This window comes from Dromiciops gliroides, chromosome 2 (assembly GCF_019393635.1).
Source record: "Dromiciops gliroides isolate mDroGli1 chromosome 2, mDroGli1.pri, whole genome shotgun sequence".
NCBI classification, from domain to species: Eukaryota; Metazoa; Chordata; class Mammalia; order Microbiotheria; family Microbiotheriidae; genus Dromiciops; species Dromiciops gliroides.
The window spans coordinates 520,193,267-520,205,700 of NC_057862.1; the positions used below are offsets into that span (position 1 = coordinate 520,193,267).

At 38.7% G+C, this 12,434-nt stretch overlaps 1 protein-coding gene across 1 annotated transcript in view; it reads right to left on the minus strand.

Moving 5' to 3' along the window:
• The window catches only part of ANTXR1 (ANTXR cell adhesion molecule 1), a 309,785-nt gene that overhangs the window by 62,412 nt on the left and 234,939 nt on the right, over positions 1 to 12,434 (minus strand). Inside the window, exon 17 of the mRNA XM_043987300.1 lies at positions 5,955 to 6,035. Coding sequence (XP_043843235.1) covers positions 5,955 to 6,035 — 81 coding nt within the window. The remainder of the gene's footprint in view (positions 1 to 5,954; positions 6,036 to 12,434) is intronic.

The window sequence follows — 12,434 nt, forward strand, 5'->3', positions numbered from 1 at the left end:
GTAGTGGTGGGGAATATGGTAGGGAAAAAATAGGAGGATCAACTGCAATGCCATCTCCTATGGACATCTTCACCTGATCCATCCGCTATACTCCATTGGAAAGTGTTCTTCCTCTCCAGAAATATTTCTAGAACATTCTACTGATTTCCCATTTGTTTCCATCACTACTCACCTGTATCAATAATACCCATGTACTTGTTCAGTGTCTCTCTCTGCCCTACTTTAATGTAAACTGTCAAAAACTACCATTTCCCCCATTATAATTGTGTCTATGTAGCACTTTTCCTTAAACATTAAAAAAAAAATTTGACCTGTGTTGTAACCGGCAAAGTGAACTCCCTGTGAGAAAATTCCCTCCACTAGGGCAGGTGTTCTGTAGACATACAAAGTTGCCTGAGGGTACTGAGATGTTAAATTGATGTGCACATTGATTGGCACAATCTGTGCTCACTGACACAGCTATGGGTAGCATAGCTTTTATGTCAGAGGTGAGATTTGAACCTAAGTCATCCTCACTCTGGATGCCAGTCCTCTATACTCTAGGCCACCTTGTCTCTGCTTTGTACATATTATGAAACAGACATTTCATAAATGCTTTTTGAACTGAAATGTTTGCAGATGATGTGGCCCATGTTCCTTAGGCTGCCTTCTCTTGTGATAAGGCAGAAGGTAAGTTTTAACCGTATATCATATGCATGTTGAGATTACAGAATTTAAGACTGGGAGAGAACTGAAATACCACCTTGACCTCACTTTAGCCATAGGAGTTACTTCTATGGTCAAGAAATAGTAAATTTCTCTATCTGGCCATAGGCGTCTATCATTCTATCTCCTATGTCTCACTTTCCCTAAAACTACTCTTCAGACTTACCAGGATCACAAGTCCCTCCACCTGTTAGTGCTTCCCCAAGTTATCATCCCTGATCTGGCCTTTCTTTTTTGTCTCTCTCAATCTTCGGTGTCAATTAATATTCTTGTTCTTTCCCTGATGCCTACAAACATGAAAAGGCCTCCTTTAAAAACAAAAACAAAACAAAACAAGCAGAAGAACTTTTTCACTTGACTCCACAAACCCTCAAGTTTTTGTCCTATATCTCATCTCCACATATACACTCATTACTTTAACTTCCTGTCCTCTCATTTACTTTTCACCTTCTTGGATTATGGCTTTTCATTTCATCACTCAAATGAAAATTCTCTCCAGTAATCTCAGTAATCTTTCAGTTGCTAAATACAATGACCTTTTCTCAATTCTTTTCCTTGACCTCTCTGCAGCATTTTGAACTGTTGACCACCCTCTCCTCTTACACATTATCATCTCTGGGTTTTTGTGACACTGCTTTCTTTTGGTTCTATTTCTACTTTTTAAAAACTGCTCCCAGATTTCTTTTGCTGGATGACCATTCCTGTTACACCATCTATTTGAGTGTATGCCAAGGCTCTCTCCTCAGTCTCCTTTTGCCTCCTTATATCTTCCCTTCCTTGGTGATTTCACCAGTTCTCATTGATTCAATAATCTCTATGTAAAAGATAAGGATCCATATATCCAGTGCAATCTCTCCTGGACTCCAATCTCACATCACCAACTACCTTTTGGTCATTTCCAACTGCATGTTCCACAAGTATTTCAAACTCAACATATCCAAAACAAAAATCAATGTCTTTCCGCCCAAATCCATTCCTCTTTCTAACTTCATTATTGCCACTGAGGATATCACCATTCTTCTAGTCACCCAGGCTCAAAAATTTCAGTTATTCTAACCTTTTCACTCTTCATCACTCTCCAAATGTAAATTAATTTTAAGTCTTATCTATTCTACCTCTGCAACATCTTCTGTTCTCTTCTCTCCACTTACACAACCATGTTGCTAGGTCTGGCCCTTATTATTTCTTGCCTGGACTATTGCAAAAGGCTTTGTATTGGACTCCATACCTCAGGTCTCTCCCCTTTCTAATGTCTCCTAGCTATGCCTGCCAAAGTGATGTTCCTACCGCCCAACTTGACCATTCCACTTTCTTGTTGGAGTAGCTCCATTGGCTTCTATTTTCATTAAGAGCAAAAGTAAAATGCTCCTGTTTATCATTGGAAGCTCTTTGCAATTTGGATCCAGCTTCAGCTTTCCATGTTTATTACCCATTACTCCTCTTATAATGTTTCAGCCAAAGTCACCTACTTATTGTTTCCCATACAAGGGATTCCATCTTTCTACAGATGATCTTACATGCCCGCAAGGCACCACTTTCTCATTTCTGCCTTACAGAAGCATTAGCTTCCTTTAAAAACAAGTTCAAATTTATCCCCTACATGAGGCACTTCCTCATCAGCTTTTCTGTTGCTTTCTTCCTACCAGAAGTGACTTGGTATTCACTTCATACATAGGCAACTAGGTAGTGCAGTGGATAGAGTGTCTGGCCTAGAGGCAGGAAGACCTGAGTTTCAATCCAACTTCAGATACTTACTAGCTGTGTGACCCTGAGCAAGTCACTTAATCAGATTTGCCTCAGTTTCCTCATCTGTAAAATGAGCTGGAGAATAAAATGGCAAACTACTCCAGTATCTTTGCCAAGAAAACCCCAGATGGAGACACAAAGAGTCTAATATGACTGAAACAACTCAATAACAACTCAACTTACTACAAAGAAGTGGGTTTTTTAAATAAAAAAAGCAACAAAATCTGATAAGGACACAAATGGAATAGAGAATTGAAAAGGAAAAAGCAAATAAGATGTGATTCTATTATTTTGATTAGAGTTAACATACTTTTTCTCCTTTTAGCAAGTTTAGCTATGGTAGAAACTTGACTTGGAAAAGACATGAAAGATGAGTGAACTTCCCTTTGATGACAAAATCATAAATATATGAGTGAGAGAATATTTTTTGAGCAATTGGAAAGGGAAGTAGGGATTCTTAAAGCTAATATGACTCTCTAAGTAATACAGACTTGCCAATAATGGCTCGCCCAGAGTCACAAAGAGTAAATAGCCAAGTTGAGATTCAGACCCAAAGGTTATTGCCTTTTCAGATTGTGGAGGCAAGTGGGATAATGGATAGAGGGCTAGCGTTTCAATCAGGAAGAACTGGGTTTAAATCCTGCCTTTAACACATAGTGTGACAATGGGCAAGTCATTTACTGCCTCATTTCCTTAGGTAAATTTTAAGCAAGAAGTTTTAGATGAGATACCTATGTGCATCAGTGGATGGGTTTTCTACAAGGGGGTTTACCACATAGATTGAATTGTATGTTCAAATCAACAAACCACCAAAAAATTAGACTAGAAATTTAAGGAAATAATATATGCATAAATATATGTATATTAAGATAGATTTTGATAAAAGGATTTTTCAAAGTCTCTCATGCTAAGGTTGTGAAAGAAAAAAGAAATACGGGCTAGAAGTATATTAGAACTACATAAGTATACTTTGCTGCCTATCACATATGATATTATTCAATTTTTAAAATGTAATTGTTTTTGTTGAGATAGTTAATAAGTTTACAATAAAGACTATATAAAATAAAACCACCCCAACCTCCTGTGGGGGATACCAAACTTCACCCTGAAAAGAGAGAAAAAAAGAGAGAAGCTTTGGTAGGCCCTAGTGTGCTTTCTTGTGGTAAAATTGAATAAAAACACAATTAAACCATATCTGTCCATACTTTTTCCATCTTTGGTCTTTTACAAATGCAGTGAGGTTTCTGTGTTATTTTCTTGAGAACCTGAGTTTGCTGAGTAGTATTTGTTTGGTGAAAGGAATTCTATAAGTTCCCACTCTGTTGCTAATGGATTCTTTACTTTATTTTTTTTATATTTTATTTTTCCCAATTACATATAAAAATTAATATTCATTAAAAATTTTGAATTCCAACTTCTTTTCATTCCTTTTCCTCCCCCCTCCTTGAGAAGGCAAACAATTTGATATAGGTTATACATGTGCAGTCATGCAAAACATTTCGATAGATAGCTTTACTTTAAATCACTAATCTGTTTTATTTTCTCATTGTCAAACAATTCTCACATTTTTGCATCTCCAGCATGTTTGATACCTACCTTCTATGAAAAATAGGATTATGGAATTTCAGAATTGTATCTTACTTGTATCTTATTTTATATCCTACATTCCTCCTTTGTTTCAGCCACAAGGTTTTGTTTTTTGTTTTCTAAAATCATATAAGTTACTGCTAGTTCATGATATGCAACAGTCTTATTCTTCTTGCCTAATAGACACAAGCATTGTGTATCATAAACACAAATTGGCAGGATGAGACATTGGTGGCTAATGAACATCAGAGCTATCCCTCCAAACTCTTAAAGTATCAACTGAGGGCATTAGAAATCTCATCCACAGCCACTACAAACTCATGGAATCCAGAGCTGGAAGGGATCTTAGAGGTCATTTGGTGTAATCCCTTCATTTTATGGATTAAGAAACTGAAGCTCAAAGAGGTTGACTTGTCAAAAGTCAAAACCATATAGTAAGTGGCTGTGCCAGGATTTGAACTTTGGCCCTGGGATTTCAAGTTCAGCATCCTTTCCACTGAACCATGCTGTCTCAACCAGGAGTGGCATCACGGAAGATCTTCAGCACTCATTTGTAGCTATTTGCAGCAATGAGGATCAAAGCCAGAATGAGGATGGGTTTCATAATTACAAAATATTGGTGTTATAAGGGACTGCCAAAGGAACATCTAGTCCAATATGTACATGAGCAGAAATATATTCTCTACAACATGTCTGACATAGGGCCATTCAACATCTATTTGAAGACTTTCAAACTCACTACCTTCTAAACTTCCCTATTCTGCTTTGTTGTTCAGTTGTTTCAGTTGTGTCTGATTCTTTTTTGACTCTGTGGTCCATGGGGTTTTCTTGACAAAGAGTGGTTTGCCATTTCCTTCTCTAGTGGCAAACAGAGGTTAAGTGATTTCTCCAAGATCACACAGCTAGGAAATAGGTGGTACAGTGGATAGAGCACTGAGCTTGGAATCAGGAAGACTCATCTTCATAAGTTCATATTTGGTCTCAGACACAAGTTGTGTGACTGGACAAGTCACTTAACTCTGTTTGCCTTATTTCCTCATCTCTAAAATGAGTTGGAGAAGGACATGGTAAACCACTCCAGTATCTTTGCCAAGAAAACCTCAAATGGGGTCACAAAGAGTCAGACACAACTAAAATGATTAAATAACAATCAATTTCCTGACTCAAAGCCCAGACCTTTATCCACTATGCCACCTAGCTGTCCTACTTTAGGACATCTTTAATTATTCAGAAAATTTTCTTTATAGTTAAACATGTTTCTGCAACATTCACTCTGCCCAATGTGTCTTCAGGTGCTAAGATACCTGGCATGCAAATAAATGTCAATTTTAGGGAAGAATTCATTGAACTTTGAAAAGGCTACTTATATGTTTCAATGAATTTTATTAGCTATAGCTCAGACAACTGAAAGTGCAGAGTGAGAAAATAAATTCCCAATGAGATGTCTCAAGCACACTATAGCTTAACATTACTCATATAGAAAATTGGACTGGAAGTTTCAGATTTTTTAGGTTTATAAAGTGAAAACTTGGTACGGTCTCAGGATAATGTCATCAGCATTTATGCAACTTTCTTGTTAACATTTATATGGTATAATGAGCAACTCTCTCCTTATGTGAGATTAATTTACTTTATCCATGTGATAATGATATGAAATCCTAGGACACTTAACACCGACAGGCCCCCCCCCCCAATTTTTGTTGGAATCACTTGAAAAAGAAAGCAAAATGTCCTTGTGGAATCAGGAATTTTTTGTTTGCTAGTTGATTCAATACAATGGAAACTGACAAACAAATGAAGGTACATGGCTGGAGTATGCCTGGTTATTTCTTGAGAAAGATATAGAGAATTTGTGTGTATGTTTATATGCAGGCACATAAATACACAGCAAATTGAGCATTGTCATATAATCTTACCGTATCACCGGGCTGTGGGCGCATCACTGACACCCGGTCATAACCTTTCCGTACCAGGACACAGAAGGCATCAAGTTTTCCCTGTAAAGAGAACAGACATGTTGACATATAACTAATGACCACTGCATGTGGAACTCTAGCCAGTTTTCTTCAGTGATGGGGAATACACTGGATTGACATGATATTTTATGAGGAAACAGGAAGTGTCAATGTCTCTGGCTCCCTTGGTCCATTCTATTGAGTTTCTAGTGACAGTGGACAAAAACCAAAAATCTACTGTGAAGATTGCTGAAAGAAAATACAGTCATAGAATCACAGAAACGAGAAGTATAAGTGATTTTATTACTGAGTATACCTTTTTTATGATGAATATACAAACCACCTGGATTTGATGGAGCTGCCTTATTATGCAAAATAATTTTATGAAACCTTGGTTTAATAAGATGAAAATGCCCTCCAATGGAACTCCAACTGAACCCAGACAGTATACAAGTGAGTGTCAGGCAAACCCCAGAGTTATTTGGGTATTATATATCATTTGTCTCTCTAAATGTCTGGGAAGTTTATAGCTAGAAGATGAATCCCTTTCTACTGACTTCTTTTTCCAGGGTAATTGGTAGATTTTATGGCATTCTAAGGAACACCTTCATCTGCTCGAGCCATCCTTGTAAAAACATCTGGGTATCTTTTATCCTTGACAACCCCTTTTGAATCACATACTTTTTATCAAATTGTTTATTTTCAAGTTTGAACTATCAAACTGATTTGTATTTCATATACTCTTGTTACAGTGTTTGCTTTTAAGTTAAGCTGATTTGTATCATGCTAATAGGACTGATAATACCCTGTACTAATGAGCTAGGAAAACTGAAAGTTAATCAATCTGGATCTGACTAATTTACTGCTTTAGGTCTCTATTAAGAGACCTAAACTAAGGTCTGTAACCAGTGTTCAGAGAAAGTTTATATACCTTCATAAAAAAAGGAGTCTTTGAGCTCCTTCTTTGGAAGGAGTCTCCACATGTACATGCCTGCTTGCTCTCAGGACAAATAAACTGGTGCTGTGTTTTTTCCTAACTTCTCTGATCTGTACCATGAGATGCCCACTGTTTTTTTCCATAGGAGACTGTTTATGAAAATAATCTCTCTCTGATCTGTTCTGTGAGTTTTCTCACTGTTTTTCAGTAGGAGACAGGTAATGGAAAAATAATTTGTTTTATACCTTCAATTTGGGGATGAGGAAACTCCCTAAGGGGAAGCACTGGATGGAGTTATCAGTCATACAATAAGCATTTATTAAGTGCTTACTATGTACCAAGCACTGTGCTAAGAGCTGAGGATACACAGAATGGCAAAATATAGTCCCTGCTTTTAAGGACCTCACAGTCTAATTGGGAAGACAACATGCAAGCAACTATGTACAAACAAAATGAAGATAGGATAAATTGGAGATGGTCAATAGAAGGAGGGAACTAGGATTAAGGAGGATTGGAAAGGGCTTCTTATAGGCTATAGATCATAGAATGTTAGAGCTGGGAGGGCCCATAAATCAAGTTAACAACCATCCATTAAGCACCTACTATGTTACAGACACTGTGCTAAGGGTCAGGGATACCAAAAAAAAAGTATACAAATTTCCTTATCTCTGAGAGTTCACGGTCTAATGGAGTAGACATGGATAACTATATACAAACAAGCTATATATAGGATGAGTTGGGAAAACTCAGCAGAGGGAAAGCACTAACATTAAGGGAGATCTGGAAAGGCTTCCTGTAGAAGGTAGGTTGTAGGTTTTTTATTTTGTTTTGTTTTTAGCAGAGACTTGAAGGAAGTCAGGGAAGCCAGGAGATGGTTTTAGAGATAATCTATTCCAACTTCTTCATTTTATAAACAAGGAAACTGAGATCTATAAGAGTGACTTGTCTAAGATCATTCAGAGTGTTAAGTGTTAAGAATCTCCTTTTTGGGGGTGGGGGACTTGTTATACAAGTTGAGAAATGATTAGTAGATGGAGAATTATTGGAGGTGCATTTTTCCCAGACTAAATGTGTGGGAATAGTCTCAGACAAATACATAATTCTTTGTATATAGTAGGTGCTAAGTAAGTGCTTTTTGAATTGAACTCAATCTTTTCTATTACTTGTTTTGGGAATCATTAGAAGTCATTTGAATGTGCTTTTGAGATTGTAGATTGTGCTGAAGTAGTCCCTGCCAAGCTTGAGGACTTAAAGGTTAAGGGGCTCCCCAAAGCCAGAGCTAAAAGCCATGATAGAGGGAATTTAGAGGTGTCCACTTATCAATTAATAGTTTTTAAAATTTATTAAAAGAAATTTATGAGTATTATTAAAGGTCCCAGTAACCCTTTAAAAAAACCCTTAAAAATCCCTCATTCTTTAGAATAGTGTATATACAACATGACTAATGCAGAAATATGTTTAATGTGATTATACATTTATAACCTATATCAGATTGCTTTCTCTCTTGGGGAGGGGGAGGGAAGAGAGAGAGGGAGGGAGAAAAATGTGGAACTCAAAATCTTATGAGAGCAAATGTTGAAAGTCATCTTTACATGTAACTGGAAAATAATAAAATATGTTTATGATTTAAAATAAAATAAAATAGTGTGTATCATACCAATGTTAGTTAAACCTTCTCTGCTTGTAGGTACTCACACACTTGTAGAATGGTTACTTATGGAGCTTGGATTTTCATGGGGAAAACATAAAAAAGGCAATGGAGAATAAATTAGAGTCAGAGCTAGAAAGGTGGTGCCTAACAGAAGTCTCCTTTTTCACTTTTCACTGCTATAAATATTCAACTGCCCTGAAGGGGGAATGGTGTTTATTTTACAATTAACCAAGAGGAAGGGGGTTTTTCTGAAACTTTGCTTAGGACTCTAGCAGTTCCTATCATCATGAGAAGTTACAGAAACACTTCAGAAAAGTCCTTTTGATATCCTTTCAACTTCTGACATCACTATAATGTCACCAAAATGCTGATGACTGCAAACTTTTTTCTTGGCATCCAGAGTCTTAGGTTGGATTTCCCTGAAATGGCTGGGAAATTTGCCAAGGAGCCCTAAGGACCATTGTAGCTTCTATCATGGGACCTGAAGTGTAATCAAGCTTTATCATCTCCAGAAGGAGATGTGCTTAAAGTAAAAGATTCTATCTGAGTGTCCACCCTCCCCGATGCCATTGACTGGCCACTGACTGCTTCTGCTGCCTCTGTACAACTAGATCTTCCAAGGCCGTGACCTGGAGTGACTGAAGACACTCTGTTTGTAAAACCATTGTCCTGGGCTTTTGCTCTCCGGCCTGGAGTGTTTGTGTGAGTGCATGTGGTGCGTTCTATCTAGCCAGGCCCAGACCTCAGGCCATGCTTCACATTCCATCTGAGTTTCCACCCTGGCCATTTCCTTCCCATTTGTTCTGCTGTTTTTTGTGTCTACTCCCCAAACTACTCCCTCCAGGACAAAGGCTTTACACCTCTTGCCTTAAGAATGGTAATGGGGGGCAGCTAGGTGGCACAGTGGATAAAGCACTGGTCCTGGATTCAGGAGGACCTGAGTTCAAATCTGGCCTCAGACACTTGACATTTACTAGCTGTGTGACCCTGGGCAAGTCACTTAAGCCTCATTGCTCCCCCCACTGCACGTGTATAGCCTATATTAAGTTTCTTGCTTTTTCAATGAGGGGGGAGGGGATGGAGGGAATTTGGAACTATAAAAAAGAATGTTAACAATTGTTTTTTACATGTAATTGGAAAAAATAAAATATTAAGAATGGATATGAAATCGACACTATCATTATTTTTGGAAAAGGCTTTTCAGTGGACTAGCCTATGGCTCTTCTTAGCATTCCTGCTGTTTGTCCTTTGTTTCTTTTTTTTTAGTGAGGCAATTGGAGTTAAGTGACTTGCCCAGGGTCACACAGCTAGTAAGTGTTAAGTGTCTGAGGTCGGATTTGAACTCAGGTACTCCTGAATCCAGGGCCGGTGCTCTATCCACTGCGCCACCTAGCTGCCCCTGTCCTTTGTTTTTAAAGAAGACCAATGCCATCAATGTTAATGTCTTCCCTTGTGAGTAAATTGGATTGAAGTGAGGCAGAGCTGCACAAAGCTGTCAGTCTCACTTTCTCTTTCAGAGGCACTGAAATCCAGTGGCAAAGCAAAAGTCAAGATGCCTGGTGATGGATGTCTGACCAAGAACTAAGCTCTCTACAATGTCTACTTTAGTCCCCTTCATTGTTGTTGGAAAAAATTCTTCTCATCTTCCCATTCCACCAGGGGAAGTTTTCACATGCTTGGAGTAGATATCCCCCTAATTCTCTGATTGGAACAAAAGGTGAGAGTTGGGCAAATCAGGTGGACACCAAAGTAGATGAGCAGCCCTGAAAAGGGCTTGGCAAGTTCTCACACCAGAGGTGCTATTCCTACCTGAAGAGGGGTGATCCTAGTTACTTTCCTTTTTTTTTTTTTTTTCTGGGCAATGAGGGTTAAGTGACTAGCCCAGAGTCACACAGCTAGTGAGTGTCAAGTGTACGAGGCCAGATTTGAAATCAGGTCCTCCTGAATCCAGGGCTGGTGCTTTATCCATTGTGCCACCTCGCTGCCCTGGTCTCTGTTACTTTCCAAACCAAAACACCCTTCCCCACCTATAACTCTATTTTATGTGTTGTCTCTCTTACTAGAATGTAACCTTTATGTGAAGGTGGTGTTTGAACTATATCTTAAAGTAGATAAATGATCCTATGAAGAAAAGGGTAGGAGGATTTGTCCTCCAGGTACAGGGGGTGATCAGTTGAGAAGCATAAAGACTGTCTTTTTGTAGTTGCACTCTCAGTGATTAGCAAAGTGTTCTACATACAGTAATTGCATAATAAAAATCTTTCATTAATTAATCAATTCAGCAGTCTAAGAAAAGAATGCTCTCTTCTCGGAAGCATAGAGTATTGTAGCTGGAAGTGACCTTAATTAAACATTGTACTATATTGTACTAGACACTGGGTTTACAAAGAATGAAAAAATCCCTACTCTCAATACGTCTACCTTCTATCAGGGAAACAACATGTGTGTGTGTGTGTGTGTGTGTGTGTGTGTGTGTAAACATACACAAATAGACATAGGTGTGTGTATGTGTATTATATATAGTATACATAATATTGACATATATAATATACATATATTGTACATACTACATATATATAATAGATGCAACATGTACAATATTATATTGTAAAGAATTAATTGTTATTTGAGGTTTTTATGTCTTGGTGTGCACTGGCCTAGGGCTCCGCATGGTGCTCCACCCACTGGTTGTAGCCGTTGCCATGGCGCTGGCACCTCATGTCATCACCACTCGCCGATGCCTACATGGGCCTGGAAAAATTATAATGATTGGAAGCCTAGTGAGGGCAGTCATGTGACGGTCAGAGCAGCCATCCCATTGGCTGGGGCTGTGTGGGGTTTTTCTGGGATTGGAGGAGGAGAATTGGGCATTCTAGAGGGATGCTGGAAGGCGACAGGTGTTCTGCTGCATATTCTCAGCTGATTCCTGGGCGGTGGTATTTTCTCAGGTTGTATAATTTCCCTTTCCCCATTTTGTTTCCTTTCCCTTGATCCTAATGATCCTGTTTGTGTGTGTGTGTGTGTGTTTTTTTTGCGGGGCAATGGGGGTTAAGTGACTTGCCCAGGGTCACACAGCTAGTAAGTGTCAAGTGTCTGAGGCCGGATTTGAACTCAGGTCCTCTTGAATCCAGGGCCAGTGCTTTACCCACTGCACCACCTAGCCACCCCCTGAACTATATCTTAAAGTAAATAAATGATCCTATGAAGAAGAGGTTAGGAGGAGTTGCCCTCCAGGTACAGGGGGTGATCAGTTGAGAGGCATAGAGACAGAAGATGGAATGTTGTGTGTGAAGAGAACAAGAAGACCATTTGTCTGGGTCATGGAGTATGCAAAAGTTAGGCTGGGGTTAAGTTGTGAATTGCTTTTTAAAAAAACAGAGGAATTTAAATTTTTTTCCTAGAGGCAAAAGGAAAGCACTGGAATTTATTGTGAATGACATAGACACACCTGAGCTTCAGGAACATTATTTTAGCAGCTTAGGGGAGGATGGATGGAAGTAAGGAGAGACTTGATTTAGGAAGCCTAATTAAAAGGTCATGGCAATAGGCAGGGCAAGAGGTGATAATAGCTTGAACTAGGGTGGTAAATATGAATAGAGAAAAGGGGTTGGATGTGAGAGATGGTGCATTGGTAGAGATGGCAAAATCTGGCAACTGACTAGATGTGTGGGGTGAGAAAGAGTGAAGGGTCAAGGATATTGCTGAGAATGGTAGTGCCCTCAATAGAAATAGCAAAGTTTGGAAGGAGGGAGAATTTGAAGGGAAAATAAGGTTTGGAACTGCTGAGTTTTAGCGGTCTCAGGCACATCTTGTTTGAAATGTCCAATGGCCATTAGAATTTAGGAGAAAGACC